The sequence below is a fragment of the Anopheles moucheti genome, chromosome 2, assembly GCF_943734755.1.
Source record: "Anopheles moucheti chromosome 2, idAnoMoucSN_F20_07, whole genome shotgun sequence".
NCBI classification, from domain to species: domain Eukaryota; kingdom Metazoa; phylum Arthropoda; class Insecta; order Diptera; family Culicidae; genus Anopheles; species Anopheles moucheti.
In genome coordinates, this window is record NC_069140.1 from 15811639 (window position 1) to 15829643 (window position 18005).

General features: G+C 46.8%; 2 protein-coding genes across 4 annotated transcripts; one reads left to right on the forward strand and one right to left on the reverse strand.

Moving 5' to 3' along the window:
- Window positions 1-3510: 3510 nt before the first annotated feature.
- Window positions 3511-10417, forward strand: LOC128309550 (phosphatidylserine decarboxylase proenzyme, mitochondrial). Of its 3 annotated transcripts, none has more exons than XM_053045969.1 (8): window positions 3511-3788; window positions 6937-7139; window positions 7230-7372; window positions 7435-7592; window positions 8206-8347; window positions 8425-8752; window positions 9177-9387; window positions 9456-10417. In XM_053045969.1, exons 1-8 carry the CDS (start codon window positions 3760-3762, stop codon window positions 9595-9597), a joined length of 1356 nt encoding a protein of 451 aa, XP_052901929.1. In that variant the 5' UTR covers window positions 3511-3759; the 3' UTR covers window positions 9598-10417. The 3 variants fall into 3 exon arrangements, with proteins under 3 accessions (XP_052901929.1, XP_052901930.1, XP_052901928.1); XM_053045970.1 differs by having other exon boundaries at window positions 7233-7372; XM_053045968.1 differs by having other exon boundaries at window positions 6937-7372.
- An 81-nt stretch (window positions 10418-10498) lies between these two features.
- On the reverse strand, window positions 10499-17561 carry LOC128309868 (activating signal cointegrator 1 complex subunit 3). Its single transcript, XM_053046353.1, has 7 exons — window positions 17434-17561; window positions 17104-17371; window positions 11822-17040; window positions 11573-11741; window positions 11336-11502; window positions 10789-11243; window positions 10499-10712 (listed from the first exon to the last, which is right to left on the reverse strand). Exons 1-7 carry the CDS (start codon window positions 17559-17561, stop codon window positions 10564-10566), a joined length of 6555 nt encoding a protein of 2184 aa, XP_052902313.1. The 3' UTR covers window positions 10499-10563.
- Window positions 17562-18005: the final 444 nt, after the last annotated feature.

The following is an 18005-nucleotide window of genomic DNA, read 5'->3' on the forward strand; positions in this document are numbered from 1 at the left end:
AAGTTCAATTTGCGCTTGGCGCGCACAGGCTACCGTGCCTCCGGGCCTGTAGAACCAGTGGACCAATGTAAATGACGTGTAATTCGGTCGCGTCGGGGGTGCTCTAATCACGGTACGGTGCACACAATAGACACGCGTTTATAGATTCCAGGTCGTCTAATTCCAGCCAGCCATCTGTGTGGGACTGTCAAATGGAAAGGTGGCGAGGAATGGCGAGAATCTTATCCACTCGCGGCGAATTTGTAAGGTGTAACAATTGCTAAGGGACACAATTCGTGCTTAGAGCGCTTCATCGCTCCCACGGCCTATCAAATGATCGATCGCACCCGACACGACGCCGGAACCATGTGTGTAAGGTTTATTTGAGCCAGTCACGGTTCGTGTGGGTTTTAGCGTCGATCTCACTCATGCGACGATCGATCGTGGATGTTAATACGGGGTGTCCCAGCAACAGCATCCAGGCGAAATTGAATACCGCTTCTCATTCCCCACAGTACATACGCCGAATGTATCAGTGCTTCGTAGACGATTGGGTTAATCCCCGTAGATTGAAAAGCTACGGGTCGACACCGGTCGCCAAACTGTTTTGGGAGATTGATGTGGAGGGCAGATCGCTGCTTTCGAACAGGTTGAGCATAATTTTCTTGTCTTCGCAAATCGGGTTCTCCTTCCATTCGATCATGAACAGAAAAAAACACCAAAGAGACATCTAGCAGAAGACCCGAACTATCTGGAAATTGTTCACGTCCTTGAATGATGAATGAGTCTCGGAGAGGCAAGCAATAATTCACCGTTGATAGGTCAACCCACTGCCGTAAAGCCATGACCAGGCGAATATTTTCAACCCACAGCAAAAACAAACAAACAAAACAAAACCAACCCCACCAACCAACGAAGCCTCCAACCGGTGTGTTTTGAATTTTGGGATAGGGTAGTTTGAACGCGTCATCTAATTGCAGCTCAATCTCGATAAACACGAAACCCCATCATTTCCGCATGCTCCAAAATCAGAATAAACAGCACCGAATGTTACATTTCGTGTATTTTCCATCCATCCAACCGGCCCCACATAAACCCGTTCCGACAAACGGCAAAATCTGCAGGATGAGCGCTTCGAAAACAGTGCCACCGGGCGGAAGGCAAAACAACAAACCGAAATCAAACCGGCTCCAAAAACCGGTGTGTCCGAACCAAGCGGGGGCAAAGCAAAAATTAAACCTATCGCGAACTAAATCCATCTCCGTGGCGGTCGTCGAGGGAAGTGGTACACAGAGGACACATCTAGCGTGCGGGCACAGGAGAAATTAGTTGCACAACATGTTTCGCTTTGCGGCGCTGGAAGAAAGTCATAGGTGATCGTGCGGAGCAGGGAGCATGTGTTAATAGCGCGAGGGACATACGAGGGACAGGTTTTGCATGCACAATGCGAAGATGCGTAGGTGTCGTGGATGGCCATGTACCTCCGCCTTCAGTGCACTTACCCTAGGTAAGTAGAGGCAGTGTACAGCGCATCAAACGGTGAATGAAGTACGATCGTTTAGAAAGGCTTTCTACTGACTCTGGCTCTGGCTTGATGAGAAAAAACACACGGGGGAAGAAGAGTAATTTGATTGCATATTAAAACGAACGGTACATGCGCAAGACCAGTTGTCGCCAGGCACTGTTGGATAAATAATATCAGCTGAGCTTATAAACAACACCATTGTTAGTTCATCGAGTTAGAATGCAACCATCATTTTCATTACTCACTCCCTTTTTACTCGTTAGAATTCTGCTAAATTATACTAACCGTATCACTTTTATGTGTTTTCTGAGGTTTCTTACACACTTTGGATTACTTTTTTCCTTATTTTATCCAAATACACAACACTCAAACGACGGGTTAGTAAACACAACAATGATCTTCACTTTACACAACACCTTAGCGCACTGCACCACTTTTCGTATGCACATCCAACAAATAGGAACTTTAGCCCAAAATCTTCCTCGTGTTCACTGAACCAACCTGTCCCTTTTGCTTTGTAACGGAATAATTTAGACACACTTTTACTTTTGCAACTTGCAAATATATCACCGGTGAACGCGTGACGGTAGTGCCCGTGAATGGAAACCAATATGGAGCCGTGGTCCGAAGCTGCTACTATCCACACCGTGTGTGTGCGCCGTTCGATGGTGTAATTCAAACTGAACAGCAGCAGCACAGCGCCAATGTCCCGAAGGCTGTCGCACAGTACGAACGAACGATCGACGACAAATCGGGTCTCACGATAAAGCAGAACGCGGAGGGTTAGGGCGGTTGGGTGACCAACAGCATCAGCGGCACATCTAAACGATCTCAGCGCGTCAGATGCGCGCAGCATAATACACCGGCATGGAAAGAAAAGTCTAGCGGGTTTTGTGCTTATTCCCCACATTGCATGCACCAGCAGAATGGCACGGGTCAGATGGCAACGGTTGGGGCATTATTTCGCAACTACCTCGATGCGACCTTGCACGGAATGCAGTGCATTGACAGTGCACTGTTGCTGTGAGTGTGGAACAAATGCCTCTTCTAATGCCCACGGTAAACATAGAACGGGTCCGAACGGTGGAAATGGAAACGATGATTGATAAGAAAGGAGGGAAAATGGAAATGAGTTGCGTTTCTGTATGCATCCGCGTTGCTTCCGATCCATTTGAGCTGTATTATGGGTGGGATTATCACCGATGATGATGATGCGCTCCATCGAGATTTTCCACTCTCACTTATCATTTAACTGCAGTAAGATGGACAGCACAAACACGCGCCGATAATCGCATCCTTTCTATTAGATAAGCATTTCATTATCTACCAACAGTAACCATGTTTATAGATGTTACGATTATACAAATGTGTACAGTACATTTTGTCACGCAGTTTTCAAAAAGAAATATGGCGCCCAACATGGCGCACCGAACACGTGGTTGCCTTTATTACATCAACGGTATTGATCCATTCATGGATGACAAACAATCGAGGTAGGCGATTAACCATTATTGCAGAGAAAAATTATATTCGATGGTATTTTAGTAAGAGAATAAATAAATAAGTTTATTTAATTGAGCACAATTCAAATCTCTTCGATGTCAGCAATTCGATGAATTCAAAATCAAAAATATTTCAGATGGAAGTTTAAATCCAACACTCTCCTTATGTTAATTGTGTGTTTTATATACATATACAAATGTAGTAGAACTAATAACATATTTTTAAATACAAAACCAGTAGCTGCTATTATCGTAACGATTTATTTAAAAATTACACGAAACGATGTGAAACATTTCAAATTTGTCATCGTGACCACTCGTCCACCCAGTGTCAGTAATGTTTGACAGCTACCAATGACATAAACAAAGCGATACAGGGTGAAACGTAAACAGAGCCGTCGTGCGCACGAAAACATTAGTTTTGCAGATAAAACCGTACAAAAAAGGACACAAACTGTGAATTTTTAGCAAGTTTTTGAGTTTAGCCTATTGTTTTAAGCCAGCTCGAAACATGGTTAACTAGAAATCGTTCGATTAATTAACGGAGAAGCTAAAATCTGCTCCTGAAGGGTGCGCCAAACACGATCGGATAGGAATGGTTTAAATAGCAGCAGTCGATCGAACCAGACAACAAATCGTTCCGTGCGATCGAGCGCGAGAGGATCGGGTCCGTTGTCCGTAGAGCGTGCAGTGCGTGAAAGTGCGTGAAAATAGTGATTGAGATTCAGCGCCAGAAAGGAAAAGTTCTTCACGATGGCTGTGTTTATGCCTAAATATCGATTGTAAGTTTTAGGCACGCAATGGCAAGAGCCACCATCGAAACGGATCTGTTCTAAGACATTCGGATCAATTTAACAAGTGGGGTCTACATCAATTGACCTATCCGGACTGAGGGGAAGCATTATGTAGAGTCACGAACAAAGAAACATGAATGATTTCCATAGTTACGGTCCCTCCTTTGCTCGATCATATGTTCTGTGCCCTGAATGAAAAAATGAGATGGCACTCGTTAATGGATGTTGTGAAGATCGTAACGATCCCCCCAAGAACGTTGATCGGGGAAACTTTCTCTTTTTAGGTGGTTCCTAAATATTTCGGTTTAGCTTTCAATGTTCGGCTATCTCGTCTGTGGCGGACACTCGGTCACGCAGGAGCGACACAAGCCGTTCAAAAGGTTGATTATACAACCATTCACCCCGCTCGTAATCTGTTTCTAATCTAGAAACTTCACGTCCGCGTGGCCTAACATCAGTCCTACGCGTTTTCTTCTCCCGAGGGAACCCGTGGCGTTAAAGCCATGTGCTTGCCGATGAGTTTTTATTTATGTGTGAGCGTGTGGGTCAGTCGCGCACATGAACATATGATTAGCGCAGGTCACCTGAGGGCCGGTTCGTTGGTTGGGTAGGAATGTATGTTACGTTACGGTCTTGCCCGCGCTAAACGCTATCAGCTGGGCGGCATAGCTTTCCATCTCCGGGGGTCAACAAACTGGAATACTATCCCCGGCTGTTCGGAATACAATTTGAACAACTATTAATATGGTGTATGTTTTGATCAATTGTGGAATTAAGATCATTATTACAACTCTTTCCCTGGACATAGGATTTTGCACCGCTAACTATGTTTACAGTCGATTGATTGGTTCAAGTTCAAGGCCAATTAACTTACGACGATGGTATTAGCAACTATGAAAGTAAAAGTACAGCTGGTGCCAATTCTATGCAATGAGTAATAGGGATCGCAATTGTTGGATGTGTTGAGACAATTACAAATTCCATTTCAACAAAAATGAGAGTTTAAATTTGGGAGGGACTTCCTGCGAGCTTGCAACACGCTTCCGCTATGAGCAATTCGGTTATTGCTTAAATGTTAACCGCAAGTAATTAAATTAGGCATTGACTCGTACCATCGTATTGGCAAGTTACGTGCGTATGGAGATATGAAACAGCGATCAATTTGGTGTTTTGTCGATAAGCCTGTCGACTGTGTATCTCAACGTATGATTTTGCCCTCGCTTTATGTCCCTTTTGCACATATGTTTTCCCACCAATGGCATTATCTTTATAAAGGCTAGCGGTGCTATCGCAGAACAACAATAAAACATTATCTAAACTCAACTCAACTGTAGATGACTTAATGTCAATACTAGGTCTAAAACTCTAGCATATCTCTGAGTATGCAGCGTGCAAATCCCCAGAACGCTGCTCCGGAGCCATGTTTCCCTTATTTTTTGGAAAACAATATCATTTCCCCTCTGCCTGTGGTAGATGGACCTTGGGACCTCAGGAAAGGTCGATATTGTGTTTCGGCTATAGCAAACACCACCACCAACCAACAGGTGCCGTCGTATCGCAGGAAATCCACTGTGCATACTACGATTAGTCACCGATATCTGGATCGCGATAGTGGGGCACGTTTGATTTTAGGCCCAGTGACTGGATGCTTTATAACCCCAGAACCGGGGGTAGATAAGATGGGCTAATATCGCCAAAAAATTTAACCACTTGCCATTTCTTCCACCGTTACGAACAGTTGATTGATTGTCGTCTTTCGCGAAGGTCTGCTGCTCTTGGGCACACACAATTTGGTGGCCAAATTAGCAGTAAACTTCGGAGCTGGAGGGGAAGTGTATACAACCGGAAGTTGTCCATTGTTTACACTGTGAGTAAATTGAGAGAATTACTGTTGCGGTGTGTGTTCTGTGAAGATTTGTGTTCTTTTGAAAATGATCATCACTTAAACGATCTGGAATGTGCCTGGTTAGACTCAGCATCGGTTCTCAACAGCGTTCTTCTTTCCCGCCATCACCAACGGATGGCTTCTTTTAATCGTTATCATTGCTATCCGATATTGAACTTCGGTAAACTTTACTTCATTGGCCAACGATAAGGATCGTGACGTGATGTGCCCAGCGGAGACAGAAGCCACACTAGGGCACCTCGTGGGTGGTGTCCCCAAACAGTAACTCACACCGCCCAACACAAAGCCACCCCTGTCTCTGTCTCTCGCACTTCGGGACTAAAATCGATAAAATGTGCTCTAGGCACTATTCCCAGGTGCTTCCGTTTGTCTATTTTAGCACGAAGTGCAAGTGCATGCAGTACACCCAGGGTCACGCGAATAGTGCGAGAGCCGGGAAGAAGATAGTACTGTACTGGCCAAACAGCATGACTGGAAGCACGTGCTGTTGGTACAAATTGTTCGTCCACGTAGCAGGTAACGTCACTGGAACAGGCACGCCGGATGGAATGATTCGGGGACTCAAACGATAGTAGCAACACGTGATATTGGTCGCTAGCTGTGCATGTGCACAGGCTTTCGGTGGGATTTTATTTTTGTCCCTCAGCCACGGCACACAACCGCTGCGAAGTATCGCGCAATTTACAATGTCTGACGACCAGTCCTCGGGCGTACGTCGCGCGATGGACTTGAGTAGCATCAACTGCTAGCCCGGAGTATCCAGCGCTCTGTAGGGATCGCCGTAGTGTTGTGAATTGATTAGATTTTCGCGTTTCGCGTACAGCTCGCAAACAAAAACGGATCACAAACTGGCTAGTTCGTGTGTGTCCTCGTGCGTCCATGCATGTGTGTGTGTGTGTATCTTGCCAATCGTTATGCTTGATATTAAATTAACCAATTGAGAGGCGCGCGAGAGATCGCTCGATCGAGCCAGCAACAAGGGGACGGGTCAGCAGGACAAGACGAAGTTCGTTGGGGATGGTCTGATCCGAGTGAGTCCGAATCTCCACAGTGTGTGCTCAATTGTTTCTGGGGGCGTGTAGTTGAACGTGCCAAATCTGGGGGAAACGCATCGCAGTCCCACCCTGGCCAGTGGCGAAAGATGCAGAACATGGCGATCCTCGCGTACCGCAGGAAACTGATTTTCAACCTTTGTTTCGCTGTTTCTTGGTTTCTTTTCGCCTGTGCCAGGTTCTCGAAGGCGGTCAACCTGAAGCCGAACCCTAGACAGTGGACTGCGCGATGGACTATTGTGCAGCGGTCAATCTATGGTAGCAGACAGCTTCAGCAGCAGCCGAATACATCCTCCACAAACCACCACAATCACCATAACCACCACCAGCAGCAGCAGCAGCAGCAGCATCAGCAGCAGTTCCACCATCAGTCGACGACAGGTAAATCCCGTAGCAAAGTTTACAGAAAGTGGAGTTGGAAGGCCGGTGCAGGTTGGACTATATTATCGGTTTTGGATTGGTGGTTACTAGCAGCCGGCGGTTGGCTGACTTGGCGCGGTGTATTTCTTCGTTGGACACCGATCGGTATCTGTATGGTGGTGGCAGCAAAGTGGCACCTTCACAATCGTGAACTCGATAAGAAGGGCCTACCGAGGACCGCCGCAAAATGGCAGGTAAGTTGGACCACCGGCTAGAACGATGCGCTCCAGGGTTAATGCACGCTTTTGTAATGCAGGCGAAAATGTACTGCTCACTGCCACTGCGCGTCATGAGCCGGGCCTGGGGGTGGATGGCCGATCGAAAGGTTCCCAAACCGGTACGACCCATGGTCTATGGTCTCTACTCGACAACGTTCGGTGTAAAGATGGAGGAAGCCGCCACAGACAACTTCAAGTAAGTACGATGTGCTTGTGGGAATGTGTTTCTCTTCCGTAAGGATGGCCCCACCAAACTGTTCCAAACTTTATCCTTTAACGTATATCCCAAACGGTATGTTAAATCATACTGTTCCAAGTTAGCGTTGTTTGGTACAACATGCAGATAAAGTATTACTGTTAGAGCAAGAAAAGGTAATGTGTTTCTGTTTGATATAAGCACCACTTCTCGACAGCCTGAATGAAAAGTCTATTGGAAGACTGTAGAAAGGAACCTGAACTCTGTCTCTCTATTTTTTCCTCTTTGTGTGTCTCTCTGTGTGATTGTTTATTGGTGCCGGTGGGTCTTTGTTCAAAGAATGCGCAATGAATACTTGCTGCTTTTATATGCTTTTGAATGCTTTTTAAAGTGCTTCTGTGTAGACGTGTCCTTTGCCTGCCTACTCACTATTCGCTTTTATTGATCTTTTATTGCGATCAGCTTTCAATGCGCGTCCCTCTTTTGGTGTGCCAATGGTGTTTCTTTTCGTACCTAAACTCTATCTGTAAATGTCTTTCACTGTTTCCGTTTGCTTCTGCATACATTTTAATTGTATCCCTTTCATTTTTGATTCACTTCTCCGTCAACGCAGAGAGTATCGTAGTTTAGGAGAGTTTTTCACCCGCCCGCTCAAGGAAGATGCTCGTCCAATCGATCCTAATACCAGTTTTGTGTCACCATGTGATGGGAGAATTCTCCACTTCGGTACCGCCAGCACTAGTCAAATCGAGCAGGTACGTTACAAATAGTAAAACAATCGAACTATTACGAACATTATGCAATATAATTGCCATTTTTTTCGCTTCCTTAGGTCAAAGGAGTGTCTTACAGTTTAGAGGCCTTCCTAGGACCTCCGACATGGACCAAAAAGGAAGCCCCGGAAATGGTGGAAAAGGTGAAGAAAAAGCCCTCACCCGACAGTGTGCTGTATCAGTGCGTCATCTACCTAGCACCGGGAGACTACCATCGATTCCACTCACCCACGTTATGGAAACCGGAGCTACGGAGACACTTTTCCGGTGAGCTGTTGTCGGTTAGTCCAAAAATTGCAGGCTGGATTCCGGGGCTGTTCTGTCTCAATGAAAGGGCCGTCTACATCGGCAAGTGGAAACACGGGTTCTTCAGTTACACCGCTGTGGGTAAGTAGGAAATGGAGCTTTTTTTTTGTTGTTCTTCTCCCGGATCCAAACTTCCACTGACCAGCAATCAGCGCTTGGTTTGCTTATCAATTTGTCGAATGTTAAGTGAGAAACCATCTCACTGCCGGTAAGGTGTGGGAAACGAGATGATAAGGGATTCAACTACCGTACGATGCTGTAATCATTATCAATTGTTTCACTTTACCGGATCCGGGACCTTTCTTCCCGTTTGGCACAGGATCTTTTCAGTCGTACGATCGTACGATGGATGATACTCTGCTGAACCATGAATGAAGCGATTGATAAGCGGTAATCGTGGCTCGGGTTTGATCTTGGGTTAGCGTGGCGTGAGAACTAAAGATCCGGGTCGTGGGATAGTTGCAATCACTTACCTTTTTCTTTCTTTTCCATCCGTTGCTTGCAGGAGCTACCAATGTTGGCTCGGTGGAGATTTTCATGGATGAAAAGCTGAAAACTAACAAATGGGTCGGATTAGCATGTGGCAGTCACAAAAAGAAGGAGTACGACGAGTTGGAAATGCCTAATGATAAGTACCTGGATAAGGGTGAACTGGTTGGTCAGTTCCGGATGGGAAGCACCATTGTGTTGATCTTCGAAGCGCCTAAAGAATTTAAGTAAGTGTATAGAGTTCTTAATCCATGGTCGTAAGGGTGGTATTAATTGGTTATTGATTTGGTTGCAGATTTAATCTCTTTCCCGGTCAACGTGTGAAAGTCGGAGAGCGGTTAGGAACGTTCGAAGGTACGGAGGAAACGACGGAAGATCCAGCAGAAGTGAAACGCGTGATCGAAACTTTAGACGTTACGGAATCGACACAATTATAAAAAAGTATTCACCAATCGCTTCACGACGGTTTGTGACAACCGGCACGCGTCTCAGTGTAGTGTCTCAGGATAGAAATAGTTTTTAAGTTAACAACACCTATTCCTTTACCGTTTTATCCATAGCCAGACCCAAGCCTAAGTACAACAGTGATTCAACTAGCGTCGGGTGCGAAAGTTGTGTGAGAGGTTGTTAATTCTAGATAATGTGCTAAGTTAACGTGCAAATACGAATCAGTCCATCGGTAAAACATTTGTTCATCTAGTTGCCGCCAAGAGTACCGACGGTGGCGCATGCACGACGCACACATTTTCCCGAACAGCAGGAACAGGTGCGTAGCGTTAGTGGAAAATAACCGTAAGAGTAGTGCATATTGTACACGATTGGATTGATTCATGTGCTATTTAATTTCCTGACCTTGCGTCATAAAGATTAGGCGGCAACATCGATGCAAAGACAGAACACCGGTATAAAGACTTGTAGATTTAAACGAACTGCTACAACAATACGTTTTTGGGGGGAAAGGGATTCTGCACGATCGTGATTTTAATGTGATCCCAATACCGTTAACAATCCCGCGGCTTGATTGTTACACGAGCTATTACCGTCACACGCGTATACATGACACCTTACCAGTTGTATAGAAAAACAAACCCATTGTTGACCTCAATTACCAAAGGGTTCGGAGTCGAACCTTGTGTATAGGTGATTTTTAATTACTAGCAATATACAACCATTAACGAAAATCCCCTGTTAGCAAAACGAATTGTTCCTGCCGAAGTGTTTCATTTAAAGAATATATTTTTATGTTAATATTACCATTAATAATAATTGATTTACTTGCGTTTCTTTTCTTTCGATTCCGTCAATCACTCGTCGTGTCGTTCGTGTATTATTCGGTCTTCTGTATTATTCCGTTCATATCATTGCTCGTTAAGATCATTGCTCCGGTGCACTATTCTGCAGGTTTACCAGAATCCTTCACCTTTCGCAAACACTTGTTGCGCTCCATCTTTTTCACTGACCGGAGCAGGCACCACTTCGAATTGTATGTTGTACTGTTGATCCAGCCCTATATAGCCATCGGAAAGCAGGTACACTGTGTATATACAACGTCCTGTGTCGATATGAAAAGCAAAAATGATGAATTAGCCACGTTGAGGACAAAACCCGCAAGCATCACTGAATCTTACCAACACGCGAAGGGGCATAAAAGCACAGCTGATGAGTACTACGATTGCTGCGGTACACACATCGTTTCAGGGCTATTAGTTCTCCCTCCGCTTGATGACCCAGCGTTAGGAACCAACCCTCATCTTTACCCTTCGGGAACTTGGGACAGTTTATGCGGAGCGCATCGAACGAACCCAATCGTATTAGCTGCACGCAAACGACATACTCCTGATCGGCATACAGCTCCATCCATTGATCACGGTGCGTGGGTTGCTGGACTGGCCGGTCCACATCTCCCTCCGTACCGTACGGTCCGCGTACCGAAATCTGAACGTTCAGTGAGGGCAACTCACTTATCACCTTGTAAATCTGCTCAATTTCCGGTTCCTCAAACTCCTGCCGTAACGGTGCAGCTAGGTTTTCGTACTTTCGGTTACAATTTTCTTTCAAAGCCGGAAGCGTCAGGAATGGTAAACTGAAGTGGTAGATGGTAGATAAATTAATAACAGCACTATCAAAGTAATCTCCCACCATTTTCAATTTGAGGAATTTACAAAAGTTGCTTACTCTGTTTTTATCTGGCTGAAGATAGCCGCATTGTGCGATTCGACGTTGGGGAGCGTCATGACAACGGGATCATCTAGCCAGCGTGCTTGGATTATACACTGCATCAGCTGTTGTATCCGTAGCGTTGTCGCAAGCCAACCACTTTCCGCGCTGATATCGACCATGGCCTGAAAAATGCACAGGCGTGGAAATGAAATAATCTTCCACTAAGGGATGAATGAAAGGCAGACAGCATACCTGAAGAATTCGTATCGATTGATCGAGCACCGATTTCGTGTCCGTTCCGTAATCGGAATTTGGTAAGGGAAGCCGCGATAAGTGAGCTTGCAAAAGCAGGAATACTTTCGTGTGCGGATTGTCGACAGATAGCGAATCCACCTTTAGTGGGCATAGTTTCGCCAAATCACTGCAAAAGGGAAGCAAACAAATGAACGACACAACCAATTAGTACATACACACTGAAGATGCACTTCACTGTTAACGTACGCGTTATATAAATCTTCATTATGGCGGACAGGATGCTCTTCGAATTCCGCCGCGTCTGCCATCGCACGTAGTAGCTCTTCCATGCTCATATCGTATCGCAGCGTATCAGCAAAGTGACGCATGGTGATGTGCGATAGATAGTAATAGGAAGAAATGCGCCCCATCGAGGTGGCTATGAGGGATCTGTTATCTTCCTCCACTATCACACATCCGGCCCGTATAAGCTTATCGAGCATTTTCTCGATTAGTTCCGAAAGGAAGCAGTTCACATTGTCCATTTCCGTGTTCTCCAGCCCGTAGTAGGTGGGATTGCGTAGCAATCGACGGTAGAAGTACGTCCAGGTAAGATAATCCAGGATGCTCTGCTTCGTTCGTAACGTTCCCGACACGATCTCGGCGTTTATGTGATCCGGCAACACGGCCAGTAGGCTGGATTCCACCGGGAATGGATCGTACAGGAACTTTTTGTAAAAGTTCTTTCGCGTGTCCTGAACGAACACGCAGGCAATACCCTCATTGCCGAACTGTGGTCGTCCAGCACGACCCATCATCTGCAGCACGTCAGTGATAGGCATATCTACATATCGTTTCAGCTTGCCATCGTAAAACTCCGTTCCCTTGATGATCACCAGATGGGCGGGAAGATTGACTCCCCACGCTAAGGTGGCCGTTGCGATGAGAATTTGAATTTTTCTGTTCAAAAACAGCTCCTCCGCCGTCTTGCGATCGCGCTCGTGTAACCCTGCATGGTGCATACCGATGCCAAACGCTAACGTCAGCCGAAGGTTACTGTCGCGAACGTTTTGCAGTATCTGCTCCATCTCTTCTTCGGACGTGTGTAGGAACTGTTTGGAGTTGTCTTCGCTTGCCAGGAACGTGATCAGGTCCAGCGCCGTAAGACGAGTTTGTCTACGAGACGCTACAAAAATAAGCGCCGGAGTGCATGGTGAATACTGCCGAATAGCCTGGTACGCGGGACGATTCATGGTGGCCATTCGCGGGCAGTAATGCCTTCCCGGGAATCCCTGGATGTGCACCGACAGCGGTACCGGACGGACGGACGGTTTGAAGTTGTACAAACCCATCGTATCGATCCCGAGCCAGTTTGCCAGATCACGTGCGTTTGCCAATGCCGTCGAAAGTCCAACGATCCGCACCGTTCGTTCCGTATGCGACGAAATGAAGTTCATTCGCGACACAATCACCTCCAGCACTGGACCACGATCTTCACCCAAGAGGTGGATTTCGTCAATCACGATCAATGCAACATCTCGCACATAATCACGCGTTTGCCACGATCGACTAATGCCGTCCCATTTCTCGGGCGTGGTAACGATCACCGACGATTCCTTAATCGCCCGAACGTCCGGTGTAACGTCTCCGGTCAGTTCTACCACCTTTTTGCCCAACTTTTGTTCGAGCCGCACCTTCCAGTCGTCCATTCGTTCCTTTACCAGCGCCTTCAGCGGTGCAATGTACACTACCTTGCCCGCTGGGAGCAAACGAAACACGCGAAACATTGCCATTTCGGCAGCGATTGTTTTACCGGATCCGGTAGGTGCTCCGAGCAGTACGTTGTTGTCCGTGTGGTAAAGACAGTGGAAGATCTGCGTCTGAATGGGGTTGTAATGGGTGAAGCTGTACAATGATTCGTACTTTCGATTATTTAACACCGTCACAGGCAGAGGTTGCAGGGGCAACAGCTCCGTATGCGGGGGATGTACTTCCGGCAGAATGAGATGCTTGAAGGAAAGTGGTACCAGATTGTTACTACCTAACCAGGTGTCACTGGCAACTCGTATGTAGTACTGGGGAGGCAAGGGATCCTTCAATGGAATGATCATGATCAGTTCCTGATCTTCCTGTCGCATTGTCTGCCGTTTCGTAATCTGGAAGTACTCCGAATGATAGATGTAGTTGCTCTCCGGATCCTCTATCCATATCCAGAACGATTCTGCCGTTTTGCCGTGCACACGATCGTTCCACCGGAACGAAGCCCGTATAAACACCCTTATTCGCAGTACCGTTCTAGTGATCGGTTGAAGTGTAGCTTCGATTTCAAGCATCGGAAACTCCTCCGCGCATCGTTTTACCATCTTCGCATACCGATGGTTCCGCAGAAAGTCTCCAATCTCCTTCTCCTCCATATCCCGGAGAGCGAGTACACTTAGACCACGCTTCTCTATCTTATCCACAACGTCCAACGGAAGTAGGTTGAACTGGTACATTGGTGTCTGAAACTCCCACATCTGTTTCTCGAACATCTTGCTCACGTTCAGCATTCGTCCGGCCAGGATGGGATTGTTGGCGCGCAGCACCATCGTGAAGAGGGCCCGAGCGATTCGTACCGCGTTCTGCGTAATGTACGACATGTCGGACATTAGCGAGAACGAACGTACCATACCCTTCGACAGGTACGTCTGCATGAGGATGTTCACTTTGCCGTGGATGTTTTCGCTGCCACCACGGACCGGCACCTCGCAACAGATGTGCGTCAGTTCGTCCAGTTCATCCATCTCGTCGTCACGCACCTTCAGCTGCTGGAACTCGTGCGCGTTTGACATCATCTGCAAAATGTCCGCATCGGTCATGATCGGTTTCAGCATTTCGTTGAACACTTCCACCGTGTCGTACTTGATGTAGAAATGTGACGCCGTCCGACCGAGATCCGTTACATTCAAATCGCCAGTACGATCGTTGTATCGCAACATACGCGCCTTGTCCAGGGACATCGCTGCCGTATGGATCAACTGTCGGCGTTTCTGTTCCAGCGATGGATCTTCGCGCAGATCGTCGTAGTTTAGTCCGTAGCACTGTGGATTCATTCGCATACGCACGAAAAGATACGTGTAGCTTAGCCAAACGATCGCTTCGTCAATGTTGCTGATTGTACCTAGGGTCACCTCGGCATTCAGGTTATCCGCCAAACACTGGATGAAGTTTGACTCGATCGGGAACTGATTGGTCAATAGTGAAAGGTAGTGGTTTAGCTTATCGTGCGTGGTAATGATCGTACCAACGCCGCTCTTGTCGTACTGCGGACGTCCCGCTCGACCGAATATCTGAAGCACATCCAGTATTCCCAAATCCACGAACGTACCGTGCTTCGAGTCGTAAATTTCCGTTCCCTTGATAATGACCGCATGCGCCGGCAAGTTAACACCCCAAGCAAGCGTCGCCGTACACACCAACACCTTAATCATTCCATCGGCAAAGTATTTCTCGACCAAATTTCTATCCTGGCGCAACATGCCTGCGTGGTGCATTGCCAGTCCGTTTTGAAACAGTTCCACAAACTGTTTGTTGCGGCTCTTCGACACTGTTTTTAGTGCACTTCCATACTCGGGGTTGCTTTCCGGTAGGAGCAGATTGATGTGGCCTTTTTGCTGCGCAAGATCTTTGATCAAAGTGGCCGTACGTACTGTAGCGTTGCGCGCATGCACAAACACCATCACTTGGTGACCCTGGCGTACCATATCAATGCAGCGCTCGTAACAAATCATGTCCATGTCCGAAAGCTGCTTCAGCGCATTCAGCGCTTTCACGCCTATAAAGTTGGTGCTTAGCGGAACCGGTCGGAAGCGGGAATCAAAGAAGAATAGTCCGATCATTGGGTTAACGCGCAAAAACCGTGCCACGTCAATGTAGTTGGGAAGTGTGGCCGATAAACCAACGATTCGAATCATGCTTTGGGAAGATTCTACCAGGCGGAGAGTTCGAGCTACGAGCGCCTCCACCACGGGTCCACGTTCGCCGTGCAGCAGGTGTACCTCGTCGATGATGAGCAGTTTCACCAAACTGATGAACGTAACGTCGCCGGCACCCTTGCGTGTTACAACGTCCCACTTTTCGGGCGTGGTAACGATCATTTGCGTCTGCTGAAGCTCAGCCTTCGATAGCTGCATATCACCGGTGAGTTCTCGCACAGAAATGCCCAACGGTTGCAACCGCCGGCCGAAGTTGCTCGTCATTTCTGCTGCCAGTGCCTTCATCGGCGCCACATACACAATCTTGAACTGATCACGATGTATCACGCCTTGATCGACGAACTGTCTGATAGTGTATACAATCGTCAACATGGCTACATTGGTCTTACCCGCTCCAGTCGGGGCGCATACAAGCAAATTTTCGTTGCTATTATATGCTGCCGGATACACGACACTTTGAATCCGATTCAACTCTTCGCATCCCTTGAACGCAATCTGCCCGATTTCATCCAAAGAGCTGGTTTTGATCCTTTCGCTACCGATCGACAAAGGCGGTGGATCGGTGGCAGGAATTTTAACCTCTTCGTACAGCTTGTTATCCGTTCGCTCGACATTCTCCGGAAGAACAATCTTATTGCCCGCTATGAATCCGACGTGGCTGCGAGCTTCACTGTACGAGTCGTACACGTTCGGATACTTCACCTGCTTTGTGGGTGGCTTCGATATTGGCAGCACGCCTCTCTTCGCTTTAATTTTTTCCAACAGCATTTGGGGCATTTGTGCAGCAAGCATTAAACTTTTCTGATAATTCTGACGTAACTGAATTGGATCGATCTCAACACAGTCTCCCTTCTTGTCGACCGCCGTCTCGTTAAGGAACTTTTTCAGTTTTTTCTGCTCTTTGTTCACCTGCTTGCGCATCTGCTTCTGTGATTCCGTTTGTATTGTCACCGGCATCAGGTAGGACGGGGCGTGTTGCATGGCTTCCATGTCTTGCTGTATCTTTTTCATCACTTTAATTTGCTTCAATGCTTTCACTGACTCGATCAGATGCTTCCGGTTTTGTAGCATTTCCGGTATGACGTCCAAGTACTCCACCCCCAGAAAGTCAAACAAATCCATCTGCAGCTCGTCATTCGTTTTGGCCGACTTGAGTAATTCCATCAGATTGTCCACCAAATCCGGTGGAACTTGCTGGGCCAGCCAGCTGCGAGTATATTTTTCCGGTTGCTGCTTGGTGGCCGAGATTCCGGAACATCCCGCTACCGGTTCGGCAGTTTTTTGAATAGCATCGTAGTTCATCGAAAACCTTTGTGCCACCTGGCTATCCAATGGGTTCGCGGGAGAAAGATCCATCAGCTTGCTGTGGTCGTGCGTTTCCCGTTCCAGCGACAAATTGCACTCGATGTCTTCACCAAAGCCTTCTACCGCATGCCCGTTTTCGTTTATCTCTTGCTCTTCGAGATATGTCCGACATTCTGGGTTTAAATTACTGCTGATATCAAACACCAACTAAAATTGAAAGGTAAGAATTAACAATCCATCCCTGCCCATATCATGGTTTTTCTAACATACCGTACACATTTTGTTGATTAAAGCGTTTGGAACTTGGCCAAACATTTTCTTCAGCTTAGATAAGTGCTTCATCATTACAACCTTCTGATCTAGGAATAACCTCAACACTAGTATAGCCGCTTCATCGACCAGCTCAGCATTTTCTTCCGAGCCTACCATCTCTCGGCTCATTTCCCACAGGTCTCGCAGCTGTTTCGCTAGAACACCGCCAATTTTTGGATCTACATTGCTGTTAATGAACAGTTTCAGTTCCTTCCACGATACACCACTAGGGAAAAATTTTACAAATTAGTCAACACAATTCGGTTCCATTTTCTGCTAGTATCTTACCTCGTAACTTCCTTTTTGCGGAACAGCTGTATAGCGGCTCGTTCCTTGGGATCAAGGGTAAGATTTCGTTGCACATCCAGGTCAGTGTTGGCTCGCATAGCCCGGGACAGTCTCGGTAACTCCGTCATGTTTTTACAGTTTTGGCCTCCGGTGGTTACAATTGTTTCACTGACTATAATTCTATGTTTTCGGTGCTAGTACCCTAAAACCGATGTGGCACTTCGTAAGGTCGTGCTTGCTTACCGACTTACGCTTAAAGTAATACAAAATATCTACTCAATTCCGGCAGCTCCTATTCACCCGCTAACACCGTATTTAATCACCAGTGCAGATATTGAATAAATATTTCCAACCTGGCGAAATAGCTAGGATCTTCTTCCACAATTGCAAACGTTGTCGCAAGAGGAATTTGGCCTGCCTTGTCCCGAGAACTGTCAGCCGGTTTTCACGGCAATTTTGCATGCCCCAGGTGGCATAATACAGTGGAGAATCTGCGAACGTGCTCCTTGTGCATGGTGCGCCGATTATTCACTTGTTGCGATGCAAAAATAAGCATAAAATACCGTTTTGAT

Coding starts and splice junctions, on each gene's coding strand:
- LOC128309550 (XM_053045968.1), top strand. CDS start 3,760: ATGGCTGTGTTTATGCCTAAATATCGATT. Junction 7,593..8,205: donor GCCGCCACAGACAACTTCAA/GTAAGTACGATG, acceptor CCGTCAACGCAG/AGAGTATCGTAGTTTAGGAG. Junction 8,753..9,176: donor CTTCAGTTACACCGCTGTGG/GTAAGTAGGAAA, acceptor CGTTGCTTGCAG/GAGCTACCAATGTTGGCTCG.
- LOC128309868 (XM_053046353.1), bottom strand. CDS start 17,561: ATGACGGAGTTACCGAGACTGTCCCGGGCTATGCGAGCCAACACTGAC. Junction 11,503..11,572: donor AATCGATACGAATTCTTCAG/GTATGCTGTCTG, acceptor TGCATTTTTCAG/GCCATGGTCGATATCAGCGC. Junction 11,244..11,335: donor TTCAGCCAGATAAAAACAGA/GTAAGCAACTTT, acceptor CTACCACTTCAG/TTTACCATTCCTGACGCTTC.